The sequence below is a fragment of the Cavia porcellus genome, unplaced genomic scaffold (assembly GCF_034190915.1).
Source record: "Cavia porcellus strain 051 isolate PalLab524CR breed Dunkin Hartley unplaced genomic scaffold, mCavPor4.1 scaffold_17, whole genome shotgun sequence".
In the NCBI taxonomy this organism is placed as follows: Eukaryota; Metazoa; Chordata; class Mammalia; order Rodentia; family Caviidae; genus Cavia; species Cavia porcellus.
In genome coordinates, this window is record NW_026947500.1 from 27,965,599 (window position 1) to 27,983,704 (window position 18,106).

General features: G+C 43.4%; 1 protein-coding gene across 8 annotated transcripts in view; it reads left to right on the forward strand.

The window, feature by feature from the left end:
* The first annotated feature begins 11,920 nt into the window (after positions 1-11,920).
* Ppfia1 (PTPRF interacting protein alpha 1) overlaps positions 11,921-18,106 on the forward strand; it is a 106,233-nt gene continuing 100,047 nt past the window's right edge. For 3 of the 8 annotated variants that reach the window (XM_003468328.4, XM_063227685.1, XM_063227686.1), the window contains exons 1-2: positions 11,921-12,145; positions 13,286-13,549. In XM_003468328.4, coding sequence (XP_003468376.1) covers positions 13,286-13,549 — 264 coding nt within the window. In that variant the 5' untranslated portion in view covers positions 11,921-12,145. The remainder of the gene's footprint in view (positions 12,146-13,285; positions 13,550-18,106) is intronic. The other 5 variants (XM_063227688.1, XM_063227692.1, XM_063227690.1 and 2 more) reach the window with 3 other exon arrangements.

Genomic DNA, 18,106 nt, shown 5'->3' on the forward strand with positions numbered 1-18,106 from the left:
CAACAGCTGGAGGGTTCACTCCACAGCTTCTCCACACTGGGAAAGCTCACAGGAATCCCTTCAAGAGACCCCACACATTTCCACTCTGCTAGTGCTATGAATCAGCAAGGGCAGGCCCCTCCAGGAAGTGGAGACACTTGCTGTAAAGCACTCCCAGTCTGTGTGTCTCCAGACCTAGGCTGGGTGCCTGCCTGGCTTCTCCAGGGAATGCAGTTCTTGGAAATGGGTCACACAGCAGCACCTCTTGGCACCACCGTGCCTTCCTCTTGAGTCCGGATTGGACCCACCTCACAGGTGGCATCAGCTGGCTGTGTCACTCCTTCTCCAGTTCCACCCTGGCAGCCTTCCTGACCTGATCCTCACTGCAACATGCCGAGGTGCTGCTTTCCCTGGCTTAAGAAATGTATTACTCAGAGCAAACTGTTCCAGTCCAAATTAAAAAGAAAAAGTCCCCACCCCCGCTGCCCAAGAAACCAGCCTAATTTCCCTTTCTTTGTTCTGAATCAGAGCCAGCCAGTTCTCTGTTCAACCAGTTGGGCTGGAGGGGACAAGGACAATGTCCCCCTCATTCCTAGCCAAGCCATGAGCAGTCATTTCATCATCTACGGCCAAGAGACAGTGGATCCTGGGCACCAGGCAGAGTGGGGCTGAGGGAGGAGAGAGCAGAATGGTCTAGAGGGCTGCAACTTGGCTGGTGCGAGGAGCAGGGCTTCGGGCTTCATGCTCCACTCGGGGGAGGAAAACTCCTTGACTCAGTGATGAGATAGTTCTCTTTATATATTGTTTTCAGAGGTGGCATGTAGTAAGCACCAGAATGGAAAACTTATGAAACATGAGAAAATTACAGATTCTCCACCAAACACAGTGTGACTACACAGTCAGAGAAAGAGCAGGGCAGAGTAAAGAAATCACACCCCAGCTGCACACAGGCATACTGCTGTGTATCACACGCAACATTAACAGCAGAGTAACAAATAACCCTGAATATTCTTTAACTATGAAGATGAAAAGTGTGTGTGTGTGTGTGTGTGTGTGTGTGTGTGTGTGTGTGTGTATGTTACTGGGAATTGAACCCAGGGCTTTGCACTGAGCTACAACGCCATTCATTTTTATTTTTTACTTTGAAACAGACGCTAAGTCACTACATTGCTTGGGTTAGGCTTGGATTTTGTGGGATGGTGTGGAGGAGGTACCAAGAATTAAACTCAGGATCTTGTGCTTGCCAGGCAGGTGCTGTGCCACTGTGCTATATCCCTGGCCTCTAGGCTTGGATTTTTGATCCTCCTGTCTCAGCCTTTTAGTCTACAATTATACATGTGTTTCACTACAGGTGGCACCTGGCTCAGATTCATTTCTAAAGCAAGTCTCTCAATCCAGTAAAATGTGTCTCTTTTTTTGTTTTTTTTGAAACATGGTTTTACTATGCAGCTCAGGCTGACCTCAAACTCACAGCAGGTCTCCTGCCTCAGCTTCTAAGGTATGTGCCACCATACCCAGCCAATTCAGTAAAAGGTGTTCTGTGATCTCTGAGTCTCGTCTGTGTGGTTCTGTCTTAGACTTATCCATTGTTAGCCTTGAAAATGGATGAGTGGCAGTTAGGAAGTTAATAATGAGAGTGGAGAAGATTCTCAAGGTATTTGCCCCAAAACAGCCAAGGGTACTGCTGAGATACTGTCACAGGCTGATATGTGTTGCATAAATCCATGGGCTAAAGCCTCGACTGATGCAAATAAGATCTTTTGACTCTGAGACCCAGGCAGGGATTGCAGCCTACACACAGGTAAGACTTTAGTGGGGATGGAGTCAGCTGAAGATAGGGAGCACCAACCAAAAAAGGAAGAGAGATCAGGTCATTCACAGAACAAGGGAGCAGCAAGCTCCTCTTGACCTCCTGGGGTGACCTAAAATCCACTGAGTTCCACTAGCTAGGAGTACTGCTCTAAAACATGTTTCCTTTTTTGTGACTTGGAACACCCCTTGGTCATAGTCAACTTCTAGAGTCTGCTGAATTTGCTTGTAGTTGGAACCATAATCTTGTACAGAACATCTCAGCCTTGTGAGGCTGGGCTGTATGAGAGGGCTACTGAGAAAGCCCAAGGATAGCCATGTATGTAGTAGCATACACACCTGTAATCCTAGCTCCAGGAGGCTGGTGCAGGAAGATCATTCCAAGATCAAGGTAAGCTTGGACTGCAGAGTGAATTCAAGGCCAACCAAACACACTGTCTCAAAAAAACAAAGAAAAAGACAAAAAACACAAGGCAAGGAAAAGAAAGCACATAGTACCAGTTCTATAAGGCAATCCACATGTCTACAGGCAATGCTGAGTGGAATCTGACCCAAAGACCGGGGCAGCAAGTGGGATGGACACAGATGAATAGAGATGGACAGAGATGCCAAACCTTTTTATCCAAGTAAAGACAGTGTTTTTAACCTGAGCAACTGTTAGCATACCCACATGTCAGAGGTGTCATCTATAGCAAATCTACTGGGAAACTGATACTTTATTACCCAGCTAGATGACTTGCAAAATTTGTGATGTGGTTGGGGTCAGATATTGAGGATTGAACTCAGGTGTTTTGAACTGAGCTACCACCATGGTAGTGGCTAAATGTCTCATAACCCCAAGTACAGTACTTCAGAATGTAACTGTATTTGGAGACAGGACCTTTAAAATAAAATGTTTCTATAAGGGTGGGTCCTAATCAATCTGACTGGGGTCCTCATACCAACTGGAGATCAGGTCACAGACAAACAGGGGTCACAAATGACCTTGTGAGTCACAAGGAGAAGATGCCGTCTATAAGATGCATCAACTCATTGCCCCCAAGTTTGTTAGACAACCTCTCCCTGGATCCTCCTGGGAGAAGCTCATTTCTCCTCCCATTTTATGGGAGGAGCAGAAATCACCCTTCTTAGGAAGGCTGAGCAGAGCTTATAGCTACAGGGCAAGCCTGATTCCTGGACCAACCTGGCAGATCCAATTAATGTGTGCCTATCCACTGGGCACCGTGGGGCTATTTTCCAAATTGGACATAGAGTCTGTGTTTGTTCATCAGTTTTGCATCCTAGACTAGGCCTTTTCATGCCTTTATTGATGCATTTCCACTAACTGGCCCGGTGCCTGGCTTAAAGTAGCTCAGCACTATAATGTCTCTTAAATAATAAATGAACTAAATAAAAATCTCAACATCTGACAGCTGCCACATCAACTGCAAAAGTTAACATAAGCATCCAGAAAAAAGAAGGCTTGCCGGGTTTGCTATCCCTAATTGCTGTCTCAGATACATGACCAAGTCTATTGGCTCCCAGGTGCCACCAGCTTCCAGCATGGTCTTCCTTTAGGACATCAGCAACTAACTTCCAAACTCCCAGCAGATGCTAGGGGTGCAGCTCAGTAGTAGAGTACTTACCTAGAGACCCTGGGTTCTATCCCAAGCACTTCCTTCCTTTCTTCCTTTCTTTCTTTCTTTCTTTCTTTCTTTCTTTCTTTCTTTCTTTCTTTCTTTCTTTCTTTCTGTCTTTTTCAGACAGAGTTTCAGTATGGAGTTCAGGCTGGCCTTGAACTCACTTTGTAGCCCAGGCTGGCCTCAAACTTGCAGCAATTCTCCTGCCTCGGCATGCTCCACCACGCCCAGATATTCCATATTTTTTCAAAGCACTGTACTCACATTTTAAAAAGTAGTAATAGATGCACATAAGGAGTAGTTTCAGAGGTTTTCTGTAAAAAAAATATAAGTGCATGCTTTCTTTTTTATCATAGACCAATATATTTGATAATGATAAGTTATATATTTTAATAGCAGGTAAAGATGATCTCTATCTCCTATAGATATTTGATAATAGAAAATATTTTAAAAGGAATGTTAGCAAATGGTAAGTGCCCAATAAAAGTAATTTTGAAAATTTAAAGGTAATTTCATATATATTTAGTGTTTAAGAAATGAGCTGTTCCAATCTCTCTCTATTTTTTTTTTAACTTTTTATCGGTACCAGGGATTGAACTCACGACTGACTGCTTGCAAGGCAGCAAGGCAGGTGCTTATGCCGCTGAGCTAATCCCCAGTCCCCCCCCTCTTTTTTATATTTTATTTTTTTTGGTACGGGGGTCAAATGTATGACCTCACACTTGCCAGGCAATCACTGTGCTGCTGAGCTATATCCCTGGCCCAAGTTGTTCAGTCTTGATCTTTGCTTCATAACTAATACTCTAATTGTAGAAAAATGCTTTAAGGAGGGTTTACAAAAGTGTCAAGTTGGGGAACAGGAAGAGAGTAGGTTGCTCTGTGTGTGTGTGTGTGTGTGTGTGTGTGTGTGTGTGTGTGTCTGCGCACATGTGTTGAAATATATATGACATAAAATTTCCCATTTTAATCCTCTCCCCCAGCCTAACTCCCATCCTTCTTCCCCAACCTTCTTCTTGAGACAGGTTCTTGCCAAGTTGCCCAGACTGCCCTCAGATTCACAATCCTCCTGCCTCTGGAGCAGCTGGGATTATAAGTATTACCATCAGAACCAGTGCATTTTAATCTTTTTAAAATTATTTTTATTTTTAGTGGTATCAGAGATTGAACCTAGAGCTTTCACACTGAGCTACATCCCCAACCTTTTCTAATTTGAAACAATCTCGGTAAGTTACTCAGGTGGGACTTGAACTTTTTTACCTCTTTTTTTTTTTTTTATTGTCTTTTTCATTTTTATCGGTACGGGGATCGAACTCACGACTGCCTGCTTGCAAGGCAGGTGCTTATGCCGCTGAGCTAAACCCCCAGCCCCGGGACTTGAACTTTTGATCCTCCTGTGTCAGCTTCCCAACTGTCTCAGCTTTCCAACTCAATCATCTTTCAGTGAACAGTTTAATGTCACTAAATTCACTGGATGCCATTCACATCACTGTGCAATCATCACCACTGTCCAGAATTCTTTTCATCTTGCAAAACTGAAGTTTTCCCTACACTAAACACTCATGGTCTCTTCTCTTTCCCTACCAGAACCTGGGCATCCATCACACTCCAATTCCCATCTCCATGAATTTGCCTATTCTAGGGACCTCCTATAGGTGGAATCTCGAAATGACTGTCCTTTGGGTTAGGTCCATTTCATTTAACATAATACCAAAACTCATTCATCAGGTGTCTGTTTTAATGGTAAAACTATTTCATTAGCATCACAAAACACTGTAGCTTACAGTAAGTGTTCCAATACTGCAAAATGCCAGTGAATATTAGCACTGGGTGGGATAATGTAACATTTAGATCTCTTTGCAAGGTTAACAGCACAGAATCACACATTAAGATGCTAACCAGGTTAACTTGGTTATTTCTTAGAAGATTGGTCATAAGATTTGTATGCAGTACGGCATGTACATGACCTCATGAATATTTATTTTGCTTGCAAGAATGACTCACTGCTGGCTGAGGAAGGCCAAGAGTAGGCACTTCTGACAGGGCACCTTGGAAAGCAAGACTGGCTGGTTCCAGGGTGGCTGGTCCTCTCCCACGCGCTTCCGTTCCCTTTCAGGAATTATCAGCCTTCACCTTCAACACCACGCTTCAGTGTTCTCTCAACTAGATGTCAGGGGGAGTCCTTGGAGTTCATTCCCTCTTTATAGTGTTAAGTTTAGTTCTCCAAAGATAATCATAATATATTTCTTATTTTTCTAGGTTTCTTTCCAGATTTTTCTCCTACTTGGATTAGAAGAACCTATATTTCCTGAGAAACAATGGGAAGGTCTTTCCTGGGATAACAATGGGCAGCTCATGATCTCAGAATGGCTGTCACAGCCCCAGTCCCAGAGAGTAAGAAATGGGTAAAGGTTATGGAACTTCTTACTGTTCTCTTTCATCAGAGGTGAAAATCCCAGCATACTCTCCCTTAAATGTCACTGATGAGAACAGGACCTCAGCCCAATCCCTGAAAGGAGAATGACAAGCTGGTGAAATAGGACCAATCCTGATATATATATATATATATATATATATATATATATATATATTTTGTCTTTTTCCTTTTTATCGGTACTGGGGATCGAACTCACAACTGCCTGCTTCCAAGGCAGGCGCTTACGCCACTGAGCTAAACCTCCAGCCCCCTAAAAAGGGACTTCTTTAGTAGATGTTATACAGGGCTTTCTTCCCAACTCCACCCTTATGGCAATCAGAGATGACACTGTCAGCTCGGCTCTACAAACAAGAAAAGTGAGGTACAGGGTAGTGAACAACTTGCCCACGAGTACACAGCTATGGCAAAAAGAACCACAGAAGATCCAGGCCACCCAACTACCTCCATCTGTGACTCCCGTGCAGGAGCGTCTTTTAAAGGGCAGCAGTAAGCCAGGTGTGCTTCTGCAGGTACATGCAGCAGTGAAGAACCTCACACTGCCCATCACGGCGACGTACCATCAACACTGGACAGACCAGCAGGTTGGGGGTTAGTGCACGGTAGAACCTTGCCCCAGGTCTGCAGCAGATCAGGGCTGGGATCAACAGGTCTGGAAAGGCTGGGCCAGGACTGTCTGGGTCCTTCTTCCTCTAATAGCTGGACATTTTTATTAGGTGCTCCATTTGGTGAACACAATGAAGTGTCAACAAAAGCAAGCTGCAAAATGTTTATGACTTGCTATTAAAATATAATTACATACACGAGTCAGACAGAGGTCATCCTGCTGTGCTGGAGGCCAAGCAGGAGCCCTGCCTGTTCCTGGTGCCCGGTGGTGGAGGTATTTCACACACACACACGGGACAGTAGGGTGATGGGGTGTTTTGGACAGGATGGTGGCAGACAGATTCACTGGCCTTTAGTAGGTATTCAGAGCTGTCACTGACCCAACTCTGAGGGCTGGAAACAGCTTCTTGTGTTCCTGCAAGAACACTGGCTTCAGAACCACAGAGGTTTGGGTCTAAACCTTTATAGCCTCCAATTCATAAACTGTGGGGTTCAGGATAACTCTAATCTCCCTGAGTCTCAGTGTTCTCACTCATAAAAGGATAGCGGATATACTGTGAGGCTTTGTGGGATTAGAGGGGTAAGAGGTTCTTGGTCAGATGCTCTGCAAATGCGATTTGCTTCTTAGCACTTTATCTAGCTGGCGTCTGCAGTCTCGGGACTGATGATAAACCCAGCTCCTGATAGCCTTACCCATGGACTGGCATTTCAATCAGCTGACTTATGGAGGCACAGAGCTCCCTGGCTGAGCAGCCATAGGACCTCAGTTTCCTGGGTGGAAAGTGGGAGGAGCGCGGGAGTGGCCCTGCAGGGATTATCTCAAGAAGAAAATGAGACCCAGGCAAGGTGATACAGGCCTGTGATTCCTGCACTCTGGGAGGCTGCAACAGAAGGGTTCTAAGTTTAAGCCCAGCCTGGGCAATTCAGCAACGTAGTGAGATCCTGTCTTAAAATAAAAAGATAAAATAAGGACTGGAGATGTAGCTTAGTGTGAAGGCTCTGAGTTCAATTCCTAGTACTGGGGGAGAAAGAAGAGGAAGAAAAAGAAGAGGAGGAAAAGGGAGAAGAAAAGGAAAGGAGGAGAAAGACAATGAAAGAGGAGGAGGACAAAGAAAGAGGAAATCAGGTAGGTAAAATGAAGTTAGCAGTACAGGAGATTCACTGATGAATACTTACACTTCAGTTGTCCTTTAAAGAGGCTATTCCTTTGTCACAATGAGGTAGGGACACTACCAGAAACCAAGAACCCCACGTTCCACCAGAGCTCCGGCCCCAGCTCTGCCACAAACTACCTGAACCATCTGTCCATGAGCAAATCCTTTTGCATCTCTGGGCTTTCCTGCCCTCTACCATCTGGCTCGCATTACTGTTCCCACCCAGACCTTCCCTAGGCTGTGTGCTCGCAGGTCCATCCACGGTTCCAGTAGATCAGGCTGCACCCTGACCCTGGCAGGGAGCCTCTTTCTTGGGCTGCTTCCATCTCTGGAATCGACAGGAGTCCTGAGTATGCTTACAGTTGATGAATGTGTGAGTCCCTTTTTTATTATTACAACAAAAGACTCAAGGATGGATACTTTGTAAATAAGTTCACTTAACTGGCAGTTTTGGAAGCCTCTGTTGAGGGCATCATAGCCAGCGACTGCATCACAATGGGGAACACACTGAAGCAATCACATGGCTAGACAGGAAGTCCGATAGCTGGGAAGGGCCAGTTTTACTCTTTTTCATAACAATACTCACAAGAACTCACTAAGGTGTCATAAGACCTATATTACTCTTTTCTAAGGACATATCTTCAATAATATAATCTTCTACGAGGTCCCCCTTTTATTATTTTCCAATAATAGGGATTGAATCAGGGTTTTGTACATGCTAGGCAAGTTCTCTACCACTGAGCTACATCGCCAACCCCTTAAAAAATATTTTCATTAATATGGGATCTCACTACATAGCTCAGGCTATCATAGAACTTGTGATTCTCCTGTCTCAGCTGCTGGGTTGCTGGGGTTACAGGCATGGACCACTGTGCCCAGCGAGGCTTCACCATTTGAAGATTCAACCTACCACCTATGAATACTATCACAATGGGGGTCAAACTTCTAGCACATGAGTCTTTGGGGAATGGAGCACCCCCAAACCATAGCAGTGATTGACTACATCATCCAGAGTGCAGAGGGAGGCAGGCTCACAGCAGCCTTGTTTGCAAAACCAGAATCCCAGGTATGATAATAAATTCTCTGCCCTCTCACTACTCTTACTGTCCAATTTCTTTTGTCAAATATATATTTCTTTCTTTTTCTTTTTTTTGGTACTGGGTATTGAACTCAGGACTCATACTTGCCAGGCATTTATCAACCCTTTAACAGGAGAATTGTAGGAAAACATGGTTTATCTTCTTTATTTTCTGGACTAAGTCTTCTAGGGACACCATTCAATCTCTGAAATATGCGTCAGCTAATCTCTTGAGAGATAGTATAACTACATCTAAATGTCAGTTTAGTTTCTTTCTTTTTTTTTTTTTTTTTTTTGTCTTTTTGAGACAGGGTCTTGCTATGCAGTTCAGCCTGAACTTGAGCTCACTTTGTAGCTCAAGTTGGTCTCAAATTTGCAATGATGCTTCTGCCTCAGCCTGAGTGCTGGGAGGACTGTGCCACCATGCCCAGTTAGCTTCTTTTTTTTTCTTTTGGACTGGGAATTGAACTCAGGGCTTTTTGCTTGGCAGGCAGGTACTTGCGCTACTGAGCTATATCCCCAGTCCCTCGTTTCTTTAAAGCAGTTTTCCATAGTTCTCTCTTGCCTGGATTTTATCAAAGTATCTTTGGGGCTTTTCAAATGATAAAAATAATGCAATTCACAATTCTATTGTGAATTCATCACAAAGAATGAAAATTCTAAACACAACCCCACTCAACATAACCATATCCAAGAAAGATACAAATAACTGATTTTCAACACAGCAAATGACAATAAAAACAGTACTAATAGACTGTTTTTTTTCAAATTTAGGTACACATTATGCACACTTGTTTGCAGTTTGCTTACAAAGAGTTTCTTCCCACTTACAATAAGAGCACAGCACACTTTATATGCAGCATTAGTGTGGTTCTGCAAGTTTTAAGAAAAACACAGCAGTCTTGGAAGCTTCTGGTGAGGGCCTCATAGCCAGCCAAGTATGTAACTACCACCATAACCAGGATACAGAATTTTATCTGCGATTAGGTAGTTAAATAGAATATGACTGTGACATGCTTTCTGTGACCTGAAAGTATAATGGGTTAAGCAATCTCTTTTTCAAGAGTCATTCAAGTTCTTTACAACTTTTCTCTTTCTGATTTGCAATACAGGAGAATGAAATGAATGAATGAATGAATGAATGAATGAAATTCAGGATTTTCTGAAGCTATACCAAATCAGCTTCTCCCTTTCTGCTGGAAAAACTCATAGTTCAAGATCCAGTTCAATGTTGCCTCTGCTGGGAGGACCTTATGAGCCCAGCTGGAGAGCTGGTTTCTGCCTCCTCTGTGGCTTCACAGTACCAAGTCACACATTGTTAATGGGACATTGCAATAATTGGATTTTCTTCTCCTCTGTAAGGCTGCGAACTTGGGGTGGAAGTGATGTTTGGTATTCCCAGAACCGAGGCCATGCATGGCTCTTACATGCTGCACAGATGTTCATGAAATGAAAGGAATATTCTATCTTACTGGACTAAATGTTGGTACTTTATGAGCATGGTGCAAATACAGGTGCCACACTATATTTAAGGAGAATTAAGCAGGTACCTCTAAGGAGAGCTGGAACGTTTGTCATTTCCAGAGCCTGAATGAGGCAACTGGGGATTTGTAAAGAATTTCTGGCATGAGGAGGGACAAATGGTACCCACAGAACACCTCACAGAACTAAGTTATCTTTACAATTTTTTCCATCTTTACAATTTTTAAATAGAAAAAAACCCTGAGAGTCAAAGGTGCAAATTCTCACTTATACACTCTTATTTATGCAGTAGTTCAACAAATATTTATTGAATGAAGGAAAGAGTGAATGGAAGGAGTGTACCAGACACTGGTTGGCAGGAAAAGTCAGTTGGAGTAGCGCTGTTCTTGGTTTTCTGACAATGGGGGTACTTGATGAATCTGCCTTGGAACGATTCACCTCCTCCCTCCCCATCCTCCACCTGGCCTTTCCTCAGACTTTCAGCTGTTGTTACTTCATGGCTAACAATGGTTAACACTGATTGCAAAGATGCCCCTGACATTTAGGTTTGTGAAGAATGTGTGTGCTCCTCAGAGAGAGAAAGCAACTATTTTAATCTATGAAATATATATTTATTAATCTGTTTCTTCAAGATACAGTACAAGTCCTGGCAGGCAATATTCTCCCTGCTACACACATACCTGGGGATTAAACCCAGGGCCTTCACACTGGGCTATATTCCTAGCCTGTCTTTATTTTTAATTTTGAGATAGGGTCTCGCTAAACTGCCCAGAATGGGCTCAAACTTGAGATCGTCCTGCCTCAACCTCCCAGAGTGCTAGAATTACAGGCATGAGCCATCACACCCGACTTGCTGTTTAAAATGTCTGCAGAGATAAACAATGATTAAGGTGCGATACGTGTATGTACCAATTTCTCAAAATGATTGTAATTATTATATATCGCAAAAATATACCAATAAAAAAAAAGAGATAAAAATGACCCAGTCTCGCGGAGTGCCTTCCGGCCAAGTTCCCAGACGCTTGCTTTTCACCCGTGTTCTTTTAACACCCTTGCAGGCAGGTCTCCACCATTTTCCTACTCTGCAGTGCAGAACAGAATCCTGGGCTCTCGGGCAGACTGCAACGGACACCGGGGAGGTGAATCAGGTGTGCTCCACTAAGCCGCCCCCAACCTCCGACGCAGCGGTCAGGAGCCTCCAAATCACCAGCTGCTCATCTTTGCTTCCCTAGGCACGGCAGGTAGCGCTAGAAAATGGGTCTTGCGTTAAACAGCAAGTGGTTCTGAGCCTGAGAGGACCTCCCGTGGACGCCCTGGAGAGACGCGGTGGACTTGGATCCCGGATATGGGCAGGTAGTTGAAGCCCTGGCTTTCTGTTCGTTCAGACAGGAAATTAAAGCGTTCCCGTACAGGAGAATTGTACAGATGTGACCTTTGCGAAGTGTCAAGGGCTGTTGCATGGCAAACGACCAGAAAAAGCCTGTAGTGTCTCCGTGGGTGCGGAAAGGGATCTAGAACACCGCAAAAGCATTAGCAGGGACCAGGAGCTAGGACCACTCTCTTCCCTTGCTTCCACCTGAAGCACGGTTAGCGACCCCAGCCTGGGCGGGGCCTGGAGGGCGGGGCTTAGGGCACAGGAGCCAATCAAGACTTAGGAGTTGCAATCCACCCACTCCCTTGGAGGCGGCGCGTGCGCACTCCGGCCGCGGCACTCCTGGCCCTCCCCCGGGGCGGTGCTGACGCTCAGGACGACGCGCCGGACGTCGGGCACGTTGACGCCGGCGACGCGCCGCGGGGCCCGCTCCTCCGCGCTCGTCAGTGTCCGGCAGCGGGCCGGCCTTCGTTAACTGGCGGCTGGCCCTGGCCGCGCGTGGGGGCCGCGGACAGCGGCCGCGGGCTGCCTTTCTGGGCCCGCGAGCTCGCCTGCAGCGAGCCGCCGCCCGCGGGCCGCCGCGGAGCCTCCTCGCCGCTCCCGCCGGCCAGCAAGGTAAGCAGCGGGAGACTGAGGCAGGATGGTTGGAGCGGGCCGTGGGCCGCGCGCTAGATGTCACCCAGGGGTCGGCGCGGGCGGGGACAAAGCTTCGGCGCTCGGCTGGCGCTTAGTCCTGCGCGCGCCTAGCAGGATCCCCTACGTCTCAAAGGACGTGTTCTAAATTGCTGCGCGTCGCCCCGGAGACCCCAGTGTTGGGACTGCGGCCGCGCACCTGTGGCCGCATCACGGCAAGCTCTAGGGTAAGTGGGGCCAGAACTTCTACAGCACCCGGTGCGGTGCTACAAATCGTCGTGGGGCAGGTGTGCGGTCGCGGGCATCTCTTGCTGGAGGGTCGCGCCTGCCAGGGATACTGCCTGGAAGTCCTCAGCGACCGCTTTCGCCCTCATTAGCCCGTCTGTCTGTGTGACACACTTAATAGCCTCCCGTAATCTTAACTTTCACCTTTCCTTTCTTCCTAGCTGTTCGTCACTGTATTGACCTGCTGTATTTCCATTGTGGAATCCTTTTTTTTTTTAGCTGTAAACTTATGTAAGTTAGGTTGACTGACCAGCCACTGCAGTCCTTGAAAAACATCTCTCTTGAGCCATAGCGAATCCAATTTCTTTCCGTGTTCACTAAATCCAGCCCAAGAATTCAGGGAACCGGCAGGCCTTCTCAGGAGCTGACTGCACACATTCCTGTAAGATGCCTGTTGGATTTTGTACTTGTCAGTTTTCCTGGCTGTATACTCCTTCTGTGCTTTTTCTGAAAAATGATTGGGTGGAATGGGCCCCTACCGAGAAATAGAAAAAACTAGGTAACAGAAGCGCACTTGTTTTCAAAACTAAAAATCTGCTTTTGCAAACAAAACCTCACAAGGTTTGCTCTATTGTTTATAGGAGAAATAAGTAGTTCTCTTTGGTCCTTACTTCTTCCCAGGATTGTTGTCTTCTTTGGTGTCTTCATATTGTGGCTTTCTGCATTTAATGGGTGCCTGGGTGTATCTTTCACAGAGTGTTTGTGTCCAAAGAATGACAGATCTGAGAATACAGAGATTGTCAGCTTTCCTTTATTAGCTGCAGATACTCATAAAGTTGTAGATTTGTGGGAACCTGTATTATCCGCTTAATGACTAGTCTGTGTTTTTGTTCCAAGATGATGTGCGAGGTGATGCCCACTATCAGTGAAGCAGAAGTCCCTTCAGGAGGAAGTGGAAGCCGTGGATCTGGCTCCCCTTCACAGCCAGATGCAGATTCCCATTTTGAACAGCTCATGGTCTCCATGCTAGAAGAAAGAGACCGTCTTCTGGACACATTGAGAGAGACTCAAGAAACATTGGCATTGACCCAGGGGAAATTACACGAGGTTGGTCATGAGAGAGATTCGTTGCAGAGACAACTCAATACTGCGCTTCCACAGGTATGTGTGTTTTTCACCTGAAACTACAGGTTTTTTCTGTTAAGTGTCTTTCTATGATACCATATTTTGTTTATGTACCTGTATATTTTGTGTAACCAGTCACTTGTGAAATGATGGTTCCTGGTGTTTGTAAGCACATGCAGAGTTCCTGGGGATTAAACTACTTAGGGCAGACAAACTAGTGTTCTATAAAGTCATGTGAAAATGTTTTACTACTTTCCTCTCTTTGAGGAGCTGCTAAAGATTTGGGAATGCACTTTGAAGGTTTTTTAAAAAGACTTGAAACAACAACCAAGTGACATAGTCCTTGGTTTCTCTGATTCTGTTTTGTGAGATCTCTTGCTTAATGTAGGGTTCCCGTGGCTTGTATCTCAGGAATTGTATGTGTGTTTAGGATTGTATCTCAAGGATTTACAGTTTTCTAATGTATTTTAGTAGATAATGAAGTTTTTTTTGATATCAGGAATCGAACTGAGGACCTTGCTTTTGCCAGGCAGATGCTTATGCTGCTGAGCTATTATCTCTAGCCTTTGAAATTTGATAGACAAGGATTGATTTCACAGAAAAAAATTTTTACAGCCTGTCTTTATCAGAATACCTGTGTTCGTAAATCACATTTGTAATAAGGGATAGAAGACTGGAAATTGATTCTTTAGGAACTTTCTCCTTGGTAGACTAGAGTTTTAAGTTTGAAACAACTGGGCTGGGGCAGCATAAGCTCCTGCCTGGCAAGCGTAAGGTCATGAGTTCGCTCTCCAGAACCAAAAACAAACAAACAAAAAAATCCCTCAAAGTTGGAAACAACTGTAGTTCTTTCTTTCTTTTCTTTTTTTAGGTTTTTTTTTTTTTTTTTTTTTTTTTTGTCTTTTTCGTTTTTATCGGTACCAGGGATCGAACTCACGACTGTCTGCTTGCAAGGCAGACGTTTATGCCACTGAGCTAAATCCCCAGCCCCTAGTTATTTCTTTAAGGATATTATATTCACCCCAGTATTTCAAAACTGCCTCTTGTGGAATTAAATGGAGACTCAATGGCATGTGAAGGGAGAACATAGTAAAACTTGAAAAATATAAGGTAAATGGTACACAACATAGTGGAAGATAAGTAGGTTATTATTTAGGTGTTTATCAGTCAACAACTACCATTTTACTTGTTCATAATAGTTGCCTTTCTGGTCCATTCAGGTAGACCTGAATAAGCATACATTCATACTGTCATGATGAGTCTGCAGTGATAAATCAGCAAATGAACACTAGCCCTCATGTATTTCTTGGCTGTAGTCAATTCTCCTGAAAGATTGATATGCCAAGCATTTGAATTTCCTTTTTAGAAACAATAATTTGATGTTAGTGCTATATGTTTCTTTTGTTGGAGAATCAGTAAATTGTTTGCTTTTGTGGAGCACAGGGTTGAAAGAGGGCTTCATTCGTGATTGGCTAGTGCTCTGTCACTGAGCTCCATCCCTAGCCCACATTAAGATTTTTCTCATTGGAGTCTTATAAATGACAGAGTTTATTTAGATCAGATTTTGCTATAGAGGATTATAAGAATTGGTCAACTTGTATTTCTGTAGGGAGGGAGTGGGGAGCAGTTTATGTGAAGGATTTTATTGTATATACAGGTGTTTGTAAATTTTTGGTGGTTTAGTTTTGTTTTTGTAATAGATTGACTGTAATTTGAGGTATATCTGCAGTTTATCTAATACAGCAGTTAATCTGTTCAGTTTTTGGAAAAAACAGGTGGGCAGGACCTGCGAGGGAAGTGACAGGAGTTTTGTACAGCTGGTGTCAGGCAGTAGGTGTTGTCACACCTGCTGATAAGGTGGGTGCCCGGTGATTTGTTTCTGGCTGCTGCTCAGTGTAGCAGCCTGGAAATGCTTAGTTGAGAGCATAATGTGATGATGCCACCAGGTCCCGTCACCATCTGAGTACCCGATGCAGCATTTCAGAAACACAGAAACCATGAGACAAACTTGTTTTGGTCCTTTTCCTTTCCTGGAATCAGGCTCATCTTTGGTAGTTGTGTGACCGGAGAGGCCCGTCAAGTAAGTGCCCGCTGTACTTTTGGCACATTAGGTTGGCAGGTCAGAATGTACCCTACTTTTAAAAATTGAAGTAAAAGGCTGGGCATGTAGTGCATGCCTGGAATCTCCAACCCTTAGGGAGGCCGAGGCAGGAGGATCAGAAATTTGAGCACAGCCTGAGAAACTTAGCAGTTGTCTTAAATAAAAAATAAAAAGAGAATGGTGAATGTTCCTCAGTGTGAAGGCCCCCAACTATAGCAAATATCAGAAATCTTCTCAGATAGGAATTGTCTTTCTCAGCAAATTTTCCATAGAGCCAACACACTTGAGAAACAGTTCCTAGATCAAAATGAAACACTGGAAGCCCCTGCCTAGTTTCCAGTACAGGTGTTTCTGATTTAATGACCGGCCTAACAACTGTTTGGACTTCCCTGCTGCTCAGACTTACGCCTCCTCTTTTTTTTTTGTACAATTCTGCACTTCTTGTTCATAGACCCTCAGTGTTTTTTTCTATTTAGTACTGTTTATACAGTACTATAATTTTTCTGATGGTACTATATAGTACTGTAGTTTTATGTTTTGTTATACATTATATACTGCATAGAAGTTATGCAAATAAAGGCAAAGTCATCTAGTTGAAGTTTCCTTTGACCATTTCTTTGTTCTGAATATTGTAATGTATGTACTATATACAGTTCCTCATTTAGCAACTAATTCTTTTAACGCTCTACTGACAGGAATAGGACTTGGTGGTTAAATGAGGAATCCTTTAACTTTCCTCCAATTCTAACAATGGTCTTGATCTTTCACCATTGATTATTTTTGCTTCTTCTTGACTAAATGAAGTAAAATAATACCTATATTGTGTTTCTTGGTTGTTTCATTGTGAGATTTACCTGTGTTGTCTATGTTGTTTGCCTATTCTCATCTGTTGTCTGGTAATCCAGCATACAGATATATCAAAATTTGTTCTTTTCTATTTATGAACATTCAGGTTGATTCCAGTTTTTATCAATTCAATCCTGAGTATTCTTGTGTATTATTTCTTTTGTATATGAGAGTGAAGCTATGGCTGAGCATGGTGGCATATGCCTGTAAACTCAGCAGGCAGAAGGCTGAGGCAAGAGGATTGTGAATTTGAGCACTTCTTAGGCTTTATACTAAGACCCTGTCTTTTTTTTTGGGGGGGGGGGTATGGGAATTGAACTCAGGACCTTGTCCTTGCCAAACAGGAGTTGTGCCACTAAGCTATATCCCTGGCCCTTGGATCCTGTTTTAAAAAATTAAAAAAGCAGAGAACTATGGAGTGATAGTCCATGCATTTGTTCAGCCTTAAGAGATACTGCTAAAAATGGCATTGTACTGACACCAACAGCATGTGAGAAGTCAGTGTTCATATCATCTTTACCCCTGACACTGTTCATTCTTTTATGTTAGCTTTTCTGGTGCCTATTTAGTGGGAGAGGTGATTCAGTGTGATTGGAATTTTGTGCTCCTGAAGAGCAATCAGCATGCATATGTGGAGCTTCGCTGAACATGTTCATTGGCCATTTGGATGTCTGCTGTGTATTATCTTTTGCCCATTTGGTGACTGGGCTCTGTTTTCTTTCTTTCTTTCTTTTTTTTTTTTTTTTTTTTTTGTCTTTTTTGTTTTTATCGGTACCAGGGATCGAACTCATGACTGCCTGCTTGTGAGGCAGGCGCTTACGCCGCTGAGCTGAATCCCCAACTCCTGGACTTTGTTTTCTTAATGATTTAAAAGAGTTCTTTATATATTCTGAGTACATGTACTATATGTATGGCGGATTATTTTTATACTTTTTGCCTTTTCACTTTCTCATTAGTATATTTTATTTATTTAATTTTAAAATTTTATTTAAAGGAGAAATAAAACAAAACAGTATAATGGTACAAGTAATACAGAATTTAAAAAAAAGTAAGAAATCACTAGTTAATAGATTACATATTGTCATCTTAGAAATAGTTGTTCAAGTTACAGGATTAAAGCATACAAAGTGGACATTCAAACAGTGAGACTGCAAACAGTTGTGTTCAGTGATCTGACAAAAACTTAGTAATGTGGTCATCTATCTTAACACACCTAAACACACTTGCAGTTGTATCCTTTAGAGCACTTTTTTTTCCCCTCTCTTTTTTACAACAACATTTACACATTTTGAGTTTTAGTACTCCCATAATTCTTATTATTTTTTTTGGAAGAGAATAAAACCAAATATGACAAAACAAAGCAGTCAGTCAAAACAAAGGATGGACATAGTACATGATGTAAGAACAGAATACAAGGAAATCAACAGTGTTTACCATAATGCGTCTTGCTAACTTAAAAAGAATTGCCTATATCATTAGGTATAATGAAATTGAACAAAACAGTACAGAATAAGACCAATAAAACCTAAACATTGGAGACATTACGAGACTTCAAAAGAAGATAATAGTCAAACCAGAATGGGCATCATAGTTAATCTTATTGCCTTCAAAGTAGTTGCCTATACCCTCAAACTTGATACTATCAA